Source organism: Tenrec ecaudatus, chromosome 12 (assembly GCF_050624435.1).
Source record: "Tenrec ecaudatus isolate mTenEca1 chromosome 12, mTenEca1.hap1, whole genome shotgun sequence".
NCBI classification, from domain to species: Eukaryota; Metazoa; Chordata; class Mammalia; order Afrosoricida; family Tenrecidae; genus Tenrec; species Tenrec ecaudatus.
In genome coordinates this window covers 140,246,101-140,259,219 of record NC_134541.1, presented here as the reverse complement: position 1 = coordinate 140,259,219, position 13,119 = coordinate 140,246,101, and the positions used below count along the sequence as shown (strand labels likewise).

Here is a 13,119-nt window from a genome sequence, read left to right as displayed (position 1 = left end):
AAACCCAAAAGACTGTCCCATACCGTGCTGCCAGATGAGCCCTCCAGCTCGTGGAGCCACTTGTCACTCGCCCGCGTGACGTGACCCGGAGCCAGGCACGCGACATGGCAAAGGAAGCCCGCCCACGCGGGCTCACGGCTAGTGCTCAATCCGGGAGGGATCGCGAGTTCTGCCACGCCCGCGGGGCGGAGTCACGGGGGCCTCTCTGTACGCGATTGGCTGCCGCGAGAGGGGCAGGGCTCCCAGAAGCCTGGGGGCGGGGCCTCTCCCTCGTAAATACGGCGCCACATGGCACAGGCGGGAGGGGCGGGGTCGGCGCAGGCGCGTCGGAGGAGGGGCCGTGGGCCTCGCCCCTCCGCCGTGCACGACTTCTCGCGAGAAGGGTTCGGGGGGCGGGGCTCGTAGCGCCGGGGGCGGGGCCTCGGAGGGCGGCGGAGCCGCTAGGCGCGGGGCAGTGGTGGCGGCGGCGGCGGCGCGAGGTGAGGGGCGCGGGGCGCGGGGACGACGGACCCCACCCTTCCGGCCGAGGGGATCCCCGCTTCAGGCGGCGCCGGGCGGTCGGGGTCTGCCGCGTGGGCACTCCTCCCGGGCGCGCGGGGAGCTCCCTTCGGAGACCCTCTCCTCTGGGCATCGCTTCCACCTCGAACCCCTTCTCTGGGCAGCTCTTCTCAGGGAACCCCTCCTACGACGTCTCTTTCTGGAACCCTCTTTCCCCAAGGCATCCCTACTACGGGGGAATCCCTTCGCCGGAGTCCCCTCCTCTGGCGCATGCCACCTTCAGTGCCCCTCTGGGAGCCTTCTCTGGGACCCCTCCCCCGGTGACCCCTCCTCTGGGCATCCCTTTCTGGGGACCCCTACTTCGGGGCACCCCTACTTCGAGGGACCCTCTTCTCTGGGGGATCCTGGGTACTCTTTCTTCGGGGGGACCCCTTATCTGGGAGTCCCTGTCTGGGGATCCCTCCAGGCCACAGCCCTAGTTCCGGCTCCGGCCCCGGTCCCCCGCGCCTCATGACCTGGCGGAGCCCACACTCTGAGCCCGTGCGGCGTGGACCCTGGCTCTGGCCCAGGCGCTGTGGACGGCCCGCCTGCGGAGTCTTCGGCAGCGGTTCTTTCCTGCTGCACTCGCTCTTCAGCCGGTGCACGTGGACTAGCGTCCCGAACCATTGCCTCTGCTGGTGGAGAGCCCAGAAGTGAAATCAGCACCTTGAACCGCTGTGACCAGGGTGCTCGGCTGCCGTCGGGCCAGCCCTGACGTCCGCCTGTTCTCACAGGGGCTGGCCTTTTTCCTGCCCTTTGGAGCCTCATCTCAGGCCAGAGGCATAGGCTGATTTCTACCTCCAGCTTGTGGAGAGGGCCCCACCCGGCCCTGCTATGGATCCACTTCCCTGATTCTGCAGGCAGTGAACCCCAACACCCCCCTACCCCGCCCCGTTTTGGCTTCTGCCGCGTGCTGCCCGGCCGGCACACCACCGCCCCTGGAAGTGTTGCCTCAGTGACCCGCTCTGGCTCTGGCTCTGGCTCTGGCTCTGGCTCTGGCTCTGGCTCTGGCTCTGGCTCTGGCTCTGGCTCTGGCCGGGAAGTCATGCCTCCGTTGCTGACACTGGGACTTGTATCCGCTCCTTGGGCTTGCGGCCACTGAGACGGTCCCTGGCAAAGTGTTGGCGCAGGCCGGTTCCGTCAGGCGGCGGAGCACAAGGAGTCGGAGTGTTCTCCCGGTTATTAAATTATTTACTTTATAATTCAGCCCCAGAGGGACGCAGGAGACCCAGGCTGCATGAGAATGTGAATCGTTGGGGCGGTGTATGTGTGGGGGGAGGTTGAAGCTGTTTTCAGGGCCCTGTTCCCCAAAGTATGGTCCCAGGTCCTGGCTCAGCTGGCCCTTACAAAGATGGCCTATCTATCCACTCACCCCACCCCACACCCTCCACTGCCCGGTGGCTTTGTAGAGGAAGCAGGCGTCCAGGCCTCTCTTCCGCAGTGCCTGTGGGTGGACTTGCATCACCAGCCACCCCTCTCCTAGCCCCCAAGCCTGGAGACTGCATTGCTGGGTGTGTCTGGTGTGGGACCAGAGCCTGAGCTGGCATCTGGGTGTAAAAGGAGGAAATTGACCTGTGGGGGCTGCAGGCTGGGGATTCAGGAGATGGGAACCCCGTGGGGCGGTGGGAGATGCAGTGGGTCACTACCCACAAGGCCCGTGTGAAACCACCAGCTGCTCCGAGGGAGAAAGATGAGGTTTTCCACGCTGGTAAGGAGTCACTGTCTCAGAAACCCCCAGTGGCGGTTTTGCCCCATCCTGTAGGGTCACCGTGAGTCGGGACTGACTCGAGGGCCGTGGGATTTGAGTCTGCCAGGCAGTGCTCCTGTGGTTTGTTTTCTCGCAGATCCATCGGCAGGGACGTCTGGTGAACATGTTAGGGCCCGGGACAGAGAGCAGTGGGGCATTTAGTGCTCAGTAAGTACCTGGTGATCAAGCCAGGAGCTTCATTGAGCCTCCGCCCTACTTGGCATGGGGTGGGGTGGGTGGGACTCTCACCTTCCACCTCCGAGAGCCTGGTTCTGCTCTTGGTCTGGATACCTCTATTCGGCAGCCTTTGGTGGAGGACAGATTTCTCCACAACTTCCAGAGGAGAATGGGGAGGGGGTCCTGGCCCCAAAGCATAAGAACGTGTGGACTCCCAAGGACTTCCCCGCCGATGTAGAGTTTCCTTCTGCTGGGCAGGAGGCCGTGGGTGGCCCAGCCTGGCCCTGAGAAGAAAGAGGAATGAGCCCACCCCTCCTGGTTCTTGGAGCACAGGACTGTCTTTTCCACTGTGGTTATGGGTGGGGGTGGGGGCTTTGATGTATGGGGAGAACATTCCAGGTGAAGGGGGCCATTGGAGCAGAGATGGGGAAGGGGTCTGTATTGGCAAGTGAGTCTGTGTTCATGGTGGGGTGGGCTGTGGAGCTGCTGCACCTGGGGCGGTGATGGCGTTGGTGATAAGGGACACCAGTGAGAAGGGAACCCAGCCGAGGGTCAGGGAGGTGGAGACTGAGTGGGGCGGTGCTGAGTATGTATGGGGGGGGTGTGGATTCAAAAGACGCTGGGGGATATGCTGTGATGCTCCTCTGTGCACGTGGGAACAGAAGGCTGTGGATTGAGTTATGTCACACACACACACACCCATAGATGTCCATGTAGTTGAGCCCTGGTTCTTGGTGGCTCAACAGTTTGGAAGAACATCCTCTGGCAGGTACCAATGATGTCATCACGCAGCGGTCAATTGCGAGGGGATTGACATGACACAGTCCTGATCCCGCCGGGCTTCCCTGGGTTGTGACTGCGGCACCTCTTCTCTTGGGATATAAAGAGAGAGAAAGCGCTAACTGCCACCCGGAAAGCAGAGTCCTGGGGTCCTGCACTGAAGGGCTTCAGGAGCACTCGTGACAGTGCCTGCCCGATGCCGGCATCCAGAATGCTCACACTTGCCACAGCTCTGCGTGCAGCCGCCTCCCTGATGGCACTTCCCGGTCCCTGAGACAGTCACCGAGTCGGCTCACTGGGGTGTGTGAGAAGGACAAAGCCCAAGCGGAGGCATTGGTGGGGTCTCCCTGGGTGGGGGGGCAGGCTTCTGGGATGAGTGCCAAAGAAGGAAACCAGGGTGCCAGCATCCCAGGGGCAGAGGCAGGCTTTGGTGGCTGGCATTGGACATTGGGATCACTGTAACTACCCCGGTCCTTCTCTGGTGTGGCCCTGATGTGGCAGCTGTTTCCGAGGTGGGGATGGGGACAGAGTGCTTTTGGACACCCTGAGACGCAGGTGTGCTTCCTTGCCCTGCACAGCTCAGTGAGAGTATCCGTTAGCCGCCTGTTCCGATTTCTCATGAGCATCTTGAAGCCACCTCCCTTTTACACAGGTGTGTGTGGTGTTCATATGCATGTCTGTGTGTGGCACGTACGTGTCTGTGTGTGTGTGGCGTGTGCATGTCCGTGTCCGTGTGCGGGGATGGCGGGGCACGAGCGGAGGTCTGCAGCCAGGGGCATGTGAAGAAAGCCTCTGGTTGAGAAGCGAGGCACGGGACTTCCTTAGTGGCAGCCTCGGGAGAAGACTTAAAAACAATCACTACCGTACTCTTGGCATGACAGGTCCCTTGGTGCAAGGCCAGAGGTCAAACCCATCAGCTGCCCCTGGGGAGACAGATGAGACTGTCTGCCCCCATGAAGAGCTGCAGTCTCAGAAACCCCCGGGGCAGTTCTGCCCAGTCCTGGAGGGTCCCTGTGAATCAGGACCCCGCCAGGGCAGTGGGTTCCTTTTTCTCAGAAAAGACCAGTGTGCTCCAACAGAGAGTGGACAGTACAAGGGACATTCAGGAGCCAAAGCGAGAGCTCTCGGGCCTCAAAACCCCAAACTCTCTGCCCTTGAGGCAGTGCCGACTCCCAGAGAACCTGCAGGCCAGGGTAGACCCGCCAGTGGGGGTTTCCAAGACTGACTCTCTATGGAATTTGAAAGCCTCATCTTTCTCCTGAGGCACTGCTGGTGGATTTGAACTGCTGACCTTGCAGGTCGCAGCCCAATGCATAACTGCTGCACCACCAGGGCTCCTGTTCTCCCAGTTTGTTGGTGAATGAAGAACCAGAAAGGTGTCCTAGGGAGAGGCTTTGTTCCAGAGGAAGGTGAGACAAGGCTGCTGCCTGAGGTGCAATGGTGCCGGTGAGATGCAGAAATACCCAGAACCCACAGATCTTCCCTGGGAGACAGACCGTGAACAGGTCACCAGGAAGGACCCGCCCCTGGATAAGGCCATCACGCTTGGTAAAGCAGAGGGGCAGCAGCAAAGAGGAAGACTTCGATGAAGTGGACTGGCACAGTGGCCGCAGCCGTGAGTTCAAACTTAACGGGTGTGAGGCTGGCCCAGGCTCCCCGGCCAGTGTCTCATGCTGTCTGTGTGGGGTGGTTGAGTCGGGACTGACTTGAATGCATGGTAAACAGAGGTTGGCCACCGGCACCCAGCCAAGCAATGGCTGTCCAGAGGCCCTGGGGTTGACGTGTCCCTGGGGCACAGAACCTCTGGGGTGGCGATGGGGGCCCTTGGCAGAGGCAGGGCCGGATCCGTGATAAGGACTTGGAGCTCCAGGCTGCTATGCCCAGGGAAAACACGGCGTTGGGCGGAAAGAGAAAAATAATTACCGGGTGCTCTGAGCTCAGCCGTGAGTAGCCTGGACACAAGGATAATAATTTAGGTAAACACAGTGTGTCTCCCTAATTGGAGCGAGAGGACCTTGGCTGTGTGGAGAAGGTGTGGGGAGGGGGAGGGGCCGCACTGCCAGCCCTCCCTTGGCCCTGGCAGCGACCCTGTCCGGCAGAGGAGAGCTGCCCCGGAGCGCGTCCCAAGGCTGTCATCCTGCCAGAAGCCGACTGTCACGTCATCTCCCTCCGAGTGGCCCATGGGCCTGAGTCAGCTAAAGAGAATTGGGGAGGGGGACGGGGAGAGGGAAAGGCAGGCCCAGGACGTAGGTCTTGCGAGCTCCATGCAGATGTATGTCTGACGTTGATAAAAATGGCAGAGTCCCAGATAGGCCCATCCAGGGGGAGCAAAGGGGTGCAGTGGAATCAGTACTGGGCTGTGAATGGAAAGGTTGGCAGTTCAAGCCTACCGGCCATTCCGTGGGACAACATTGAGACAGTTGGTGTCCACAGAGGAAGGACACCCCTGCTCTGTCTTGCAGGCTGGCCACCAGCTGGGCCCAGCCCAGTAGCAGTGGCCTGGTGGTTGGGTTGGTCAGCTGGCTGAAGGTCTGGCCCTCAAAGTGACCTCACTGACGGAGCCTCTGAACCCTTGGAGACTAGCTGTGCTGTGCCGGGCAGCAGGCTCTCCTGTCCAGGATGGCTGAGCCAGCTCACGGGCAAGCCTCTGTGGTTGGTCATCAGGGAGGACTTCCAGCCCCGCCTTCCTCTCCACCAGTGCCATTGTTCTCTCCTGTCTCCTCATACTGCTGCCATCTGCAGCCAGTTTTTCTCCTCCTTTCACTCCGGACAAAGGCGTGTCCAACAGAGAGTACTTTAAGACCTGCCTGACCTGTCGTCCCGCTTCGAAGACAACCACACTGGAGGGGGTGTAGCAGCCTGGCTTGTTGTGCTCTGTCCCCGTAACAGCCGCTGGGCACATGTGGGGCACCTGTGACTTAGAGCTGATGTGATGGCCGCTGGTCTGTGCTGAGCCTTGAGAGCGTAGCTGTCGCACATGGCCGTGTGCCTGCCCTCCCAAGTGCCCCGTATATCGAGGTCTGAGTCTATGCCAGTCAACACACACACACTGCCATCAGCTGCTGTGGACACACGACCCTCCTGTGGGACAGGGTGGGACTGCCCCTGTGAGTTTCTGAGACCGTGACCATGGGGGTGAGTAGAAAGCTCCGTCTTCCCGCTCCAAGAGGCTGTTGGTTTCAAACTGCGAGCCTCCCTCAGCACAGGACTGTCGACGATTAAGGAGCCAGGACACAGGCATAGTGGGCCATGCAAGGGGCTGCTGCCCACAGGTCCATAGTTACAGCCTCGGAACCCCCCAGGGCAGCTCCCCTGTATCTCACAGCGTCAGAGTCTGCTGAGTGGCAGGGAGTTTGCTGTGAGTTAGGCCTTGGTCTGCTTAACTACAAGGTCAGTGGTTCAAACCCACCAGTCATTCCTCGGGCTGCGAATGAGGCTGCCTGAGTTCCCTGGACAGCGCTGCTTCTTTCTGGCCCTCCAGCCCTCCCTGCCTCCCTCCCCCCAACTTTCTCTCCATACCCCTCAAGCCCTGAGCTCAGGAATCCTTTCGGAAGCCACTTTCACCAGGCCCTAGGACATCTTTGTCCCCATGCCAGCCAGCGGCCTGCCCACAACTGTCAGTTATGTGGCTTGTTTGAGGTGAGAAATGACACGCGGGGGTGTCCTTGTACATTGATGCTAAAAATGCACCCAGCCGCTCAGGCTCTGGGCAGCTGAGCCAAAGCTGGGCCACCCTGCTTCCAAGACCCAGCCCCGGCCCAGGAAGGCCTCTCTCTGCCTCCGGGCACTCTGCACGACCAGTCTTATTCCTTTCAAGTTCAGGGTTGGTTTAAGCCACCAGTCATCCCGCCTGCTCCCCTTTTGGGGACGCCTGTACGCGTGAAGGCGACTGGGCTCCGGCAGCAGCTCTCCACCAGCCCTCCAATGGGCCGAGGTGTAGCTAAGCACCCTTTGCTACTACTGTGTCTCTTTAAAACTGGAAACTGCCTTTTTTATAACAAAGCCACCAAATTCTCAGTGTCAGCAACCTTAAACACAGACGGCCGTAAAAAGGTCAGCTAAGCTCACAACTTGCCGCTGCCACCTGGCTCTGACACTGGAGCTGCTGCCCGGTGCCCCCCAACCCCAGGCTGCACGTCTCTCATCCTGCAGAGCAGCTGCTGGGTTTGAACTGCCCACCTTCAGGTTATGTGACAGTGACCGTCCTTCCAGAGGTGGGGACTCTGACCTGCCAGGTGGTGGAGAACTAGAACACGTGTGGGCATGGGAGTGTGTGTGTATCTGTGTTTCTGTGTGTCCCTCTGTTTCTTTGTGTGTATATGTGTTCATGTGTATCCCTCTGTGTGTCTCTATGTGTATCTGTTCATGTGTGTCCATGTGTGTATCTGTGTTCATGTGTGTCTGTGTATCTGTGCTCGTGTGTATCTCTGTGTGTATCTGCGTTCGTGTGTGTGCCTGTGTTCATGTGTGTATCTGTGTCCCTGTGTATGTGTATACGTGTACATATTCATGCGCGTGTGACTGATGCCTCACTGTGACCTGTGGGCCCTTGCTTTCACAGGGAGGCATCGCTCAGTCAGCTGCTAGGGCTGTCGAGTCGCAACCGAAACTCGGCCTGGTCCTGCGCCCCTCGCCATTCTTGGCACGTCTGAGCCCCTGTTGTGGCCGCCATGCCTGTCCACCTTGCTGAGGCCCCTCCTCCTCATCGCTGCCCCTTCACTTTACCAAGCACACCTCCTGCTGGCCTGGCCTCTCCTGCCGGACTGGCCCCGTGGGCGAGGTGAAGCCTGGCTGGGCTTCTGCCAAGACAGGCGCGTTCATTCTGCCAGCAAACCCAGCATCTCCGTCCTGTTTCTTGTGTACGCCTTGGAACGCCCTGGGTGTTGAACACGCTCAGCCGGCACCATTGTCGGCAGTGCCCCGGCCTGTTTTGCTCTTCCTTCATCCTTATTCTCGGGCGCCTGCGGGCAGAGTGGCTACGTGCCGGGCTGCTGACCTCAAGGTCCGTCGGAGGGAAATGAGGCTTTTTCCTCCCATAAAGAACCCCAGTCTGGGGAGCCCACAAGAGCAGGTCTGCCCTGTCCTGTCGGGGGGCTGAGTCACTCGATGTCCTCTGCGGCAGACTGGCCTGGTGCAGCATGGCGTGGGTGGGGCTCTTGCTTGGAAGGAGACCCAGGACTACCCCTGTCCTTTCTCCCCTTTTCTTGATGGTGCTGACTGGGCCCCTTGGGAGGGTCTTTGTCCTCTGTGTGTGCGGGGCTGCTCGACCCTGGTCGCTCTCGGCAAGTGCTTGGCAGGCTGCCGGGGGCACTTGGGTCAGATTTTGTAAGAAGCCACGGACAAGCGCGCGACCGTGTCTGGGAAAGCATTCTGGGAGCGTTGTCGGCCCGTACCCACACCCAGAGGGTGTGCTAAGAGGGCAGAAATGCACTCCTCTCCACACAAGTCCCTGTGCGCTGATGGCAGGGATCCTGTCCACAGCCTCAGTCACCTCTGGGCCTTTCCAGGTAGCAGCAGTCCTCCCTCCCACAAAGGCTGTGAGTAAGCTCCCCCAGGTTAGCTGCTGGCCTGGACAGGGGGACGGGCGGGGGCGGGGAGGCAGGAAAAAGGGCCCTTGAGAAGCCAGCCTGACACCTCTCACTCCTTACTGTCTCCCCCCCCCCAGGTTCCTGGAACACCATGGCCCGCCCGCCCTGGGGCCTGAAGTGAGGGTCCGGGCGGCTGCGCCCACACGCACAGGATGGCAAAGGCGCGACTGGTCCGGTTCTGGCTGGCCCTGGGCTCCGTCTTCATGATCCTGCTGATCATCGTGTACTGGGACAACGTGGGCACTGCTCACTTCTACCTGCACACCGCGCTCTCCAGGCCGCGGGGCCCCAAGCCCCTGCCCACAGGCGGGCCTGAGCGGGCCCAGGGTCTCCAGGCCGACAATGCAGACGCCTTCCTGGACGTGCTGCTCGGCTCAGGCCAGACACAGAGCAACCCCATGACTGGCAAGAAGAGCCAGCCACCACCACCGCCTGCTTCCCATGGGCCCCCTCTGAGCAACATGGAGGAGAAGGTGAGGGGCTACGACTGGACGTCCCATGCAGCAGCCACCGAGCAGAGCCAGGCGCAGGCCACACGGCAGGCCCAGCGGCAGCGGCTGCTCAGGGACCTGTGCGCCAACTCGAGCTTCGTCTTCCCCACCAAGGAGCGCGCCTTCGACGACATCCCCAACTACGAGCTGAACCACCTCATCGTGGACGACCGCCACGGCGTCATCTACTGCTACGTGCCCAAGGTGGCCTGCACCAACTGGAAGCGCGTGATGATCGTGCTGAGCGAGAGCCTGCTGGACGGTGGCCAGCCCTACCGCGAGCCGCTGGCCATCCCCCGCGAGCACGTGCACAACTCCAGCACCCACCTCACCTTCAACAAGTTCTGGCGCCGCTACGGCAGGTTCTCCCGGCACCTCATGAAGGTCAAGCTCAAGAAGTACACCAAGTTCCTGTTCGTACGCGACCCCTTCGTGCGCCTCATCTCTGCCTTCCGCAGCAAGTTCGAGCTGCAGAACGAGGAGTTCTACCGCCGCTTTGCTGCGCCCATGCTCCGCATGTACTCCAACCTCACCAGCCTGCCCACCTCCGCCAGCGCTGCCTTCCGCGCCGGCCTCAAGGTCTCCTTCGCCCACTTCATCCAGTACCTGCTGGACCCGCACACCGAGCGCCTGGCGCCCTTCAACGAGCACTGGCGCCAGGTGTACCGGCTCTGCCACCCCTGCCAGATCGACTACGACTTCGTGGGCAAGCTGGAGACGCTGGACGCCGACGCCGCCCAGCTGTTACGGCTGCTGCAGGTGGACCAGCGCCTGCACTTCCCACCCAGCTACCGCAACCGCACTGCCCGCAGCTGGGAGCAGGGCTGGTTCGCCGGCATCCCGCTGGCTTGGCGGCAGCAGCTGTACAAGCTCTATGAGGCCGACTTCGTGCTCTTTGGCTACCCCAAGCCGGAGAGCCTGCTGCAGGACTAGGGGCCTGGACCCCCAAACAAGGCCGGAGAGCTTTCTGCCAGGCCAGGAGGCTTAGGGGCTGCCCCTGAACCCAGGAACATGGCCGCAGAAGCTGCTGTAGGACCAGGGGGCTTTGGGGCTGTCCCTGAACCCCCAAACATGGCCAGAGAGCCTGCTGCTGGACCAGGATGCTCAGGAACTAGCCTTGAACCCCCAAACAAGGCCAAAGTGCCTGCTGCAGGACTAGGGGGCTTAGAGAACTACCATGAACCCCCAAACATGACCAGAGAAGCTGCTGCAGGAACAGGGGCTTAGGGACTTCCCCCTGAACCCCCAAACATGACCACAGAGCCTGCTGCAGGGTCAGGGGGTGTGACTGGAGGCACTTGTATCAACAGCATCAGTGGTGCAGCCAGTTAAGCACTCAGCTTCCAACCGGAAGTGGACAGCCCCACCCCGGGGCTCCCTCCATGCAGCCTGCTGGCCGCACCTGCTATCAAGTGTTATTGTGACTTAGGACAGGCCGAGAGTCTGTGGAGCCTGGGACAGGCCCTCCCACCTCTCACCCAGCCCAGGGTCACCCGCTGGGAGTGCCAGGGGAGCAGCCCCACGCCGGCCTTTTGAGCACGGCGGGCTTCACCATCCTGACTCCTGGAGACTACCTGGGCTGCTCCCTCTGGCACTGTCTGCGAACTGCCTTTCTAAGATTAATATATTTCAGATATTTAATATGCTGCCGGTGGGAGTTAAACATGCTCTGCCGTCAGCCCTCCTGGTTCTTAGCAGCAGTGCATGGGCTATGGGGTCCCAGCGAGACCCCCACCTGACCTCTGTGACAAGGACAGGCACCGTCTGAGCTGTCTTCACAGAAGAGAGGAACCCACATTTCACCTCGGGCCGGCCTTTTTCTTAAACAGTGTTATTGGTTTATTGGTCTCATATCCTACAATTCCGTAGTTTGGTCACACAAAGACTTGTACCATCATCATCATGATCCGTTTTAGAGCATTTTCCTCATTCTTGTTCTCAGCATTATTAGCTCCCCTTTCCCCCAGCCGCCCCCCGCCCCCCAGTACACCCACAAGGAGATCTGGGCCCACCACACTGGGTAAGCTCTGGCCTGCTGCTGAGATTGGCGTGTACCTTCCCCCGCTCCATTCCCCACCCCCAAGTCCTGGAAGGAAGCCCTGCTGGTCTCCCACAAAAATGGCAGCTGAGGGACCTACAGATGCAGCCTGCCACGTGGGGTGCCACCGGCTCAGAATTGGTCCCTGAGGATGCCACTGGGCTGACAGGCCTTCAGGCTCTGCTGTCTGGTAGCAGGTCTGAGCCTCAGCCCCTCCCTCTGGTTCACAGTGGACTTCTCACCCCCCACTCTATCCGGCTCTGTCCCCGCCCATCCTCTCACTGGGAATGTCTTTGTAGAAACAGGGGGAAGGGGAGAATGTCAAAAAAGTTTGTGGAAAATTTCCTTATCTCCCGGTTCTGTCCCATGACCGTCTCAGACCCCCCTCAGAGTCCCAGCTACAAGACAGACCCTCCTAGGAGGCCCAGCAAGGGACCGCTGCAGGCGTCTGTCCCATCCTGCCCTGCACACTGCAGCTGCCGCCCAAGAATCCCTTCCAGACCTTGAGCCCTGGCCCTGCCACCCCAGGGAACAGGAGTGTCTGACACTTGGAGAGATGCTGCTACGAAGTGTCCCCTCCCTGCTGCTCCAGTCCCATGGCCATGACCGCTGGGCCAGACTTGGTGTGAGGCCCACACCGTGACCACACTGCTGCCCCTCTCACCCTGCCTTCGCCCAGCCCCCACTCCCCTTCATGGGCCTAGGCCGGGCCTTCGGTTATTTAAATACATAGAAAGCAGAACTGGAGAACCAGAACTGAAAGTAACACGCCACCCATCTGCCGCTGCCGTGTTTTGTGTGGTAACGCGAGCACCTGAAGCTGGGACATGCTGGCTCCTTGTGGGAAGCTGGGAGCCCCAGCGGGAGCCCTGTGTGGTCAGGGGCTTTCGGAGCCAGGTGGGCTGCACAGCCTCCACTTGGCAGGCTGGGGACCACTGGAGGCCCTGTGGGGGGATGTGGGGAGGATGATTCTTGAGAAGGAGAGTTTACAGTGCCGATGAGTCGGTTTTGACTCAGCACCTCCTGCGTCAGGACAGGACTGCCGGCTGGACATTTGCACCCAGTGGGGCCCACAGGCAAGCCAGTGTTACGTCCAGCAATTCACACCCACACGACCCCGGACACGCTCACCCCACCCATGGCACCCCTTGCTGTGCCTGCATGCTCCTCCTTCCTCCCCCCCACCCCCCAATGGTCCATTTGTCTGTCCCTGCCCTCCTCAACCCCTTCTTGTCTTCATGCACCAACAAATGGGCCTTTTGGTCTCTAATGGAGCAGGTGGCCCACCAAAGCCACCCAGTGTGTGGCGTTCCGGGGCTCATTACAGAGGCCTCCACAGTTGTCCCAGAGCAGCCCCTGTGATGGAGCCAAAGGGCCCAGACCTGCCCCTGATCTTCTGGCACGTGTGCCCACCCCTGTCTCATGCCCCTGCATGTCCCGCTCCTGCCCACCTCACCTTCTCAAGCCCCTGCATCCCCTCACACCACCTCATATCCCCGTCATGTCCCCTCACACCTCATGGCCCTTCACTACTCCTCATGCTCCCCTGTACCCCTCACCCCTGCACACCTGCCAGACCCCTCAAGCCCCTTACATCCATGTGCCTCCCAGGACATGAAGCACCCACCGAGGGGCATCATCCAGGGTCTCCCCTCCTGTGGCCCTTCTGGAGGGATACTCCCACCTCTGCTCCCTAAGGGGAGAACTGGACTCTGTCCTCATGTCCCCAGGCCTGTCCCCATGGTGATGTGGGTGACCTCA

The 13,119-nt window shown here is 60.7% G+C and overlaps 1 protein-coding gene across 1 annotated transcript; it reads left to right on the top strand.

Moving 5' to 3' along the window:
• The first annotated feature begins 410 nt into the window (after nucleotides 1–410).
• On the top strand, nucleotides 411–11,245 carry CHST12 (carbohydrate sulfotransferase 12). The gene is made up of 2 exons (XM_075527603.1): nucleotides 411–479; nucleotides 8,907–11,245. Exon 2 carries the CDS (start codon nucleotides 8,982–8,984, stop codon nucleotides 10,251–10,253), a length of 1,272 nt encoding a protein of 423 aa, XP_075383718.1. The 5' UTR covers nucleotides 411–479; nucleotides 8,907–8,981; the 3' UTR covers nucleotides 10,254–11,245.
• Nucleotides 11,246–13,119: the final 1,874 nt, after the last annotated feature.

What these genes read in the sequence shown, in the direction of transcription:
- CHST12 (XM_075527603.1), top strand. Translation starts at nt 8,982, where the DNA reads ATGGCAAAGGCGCGACTGGTCCGGTTCTGGCTGGCCCTGGGCTCCGTC.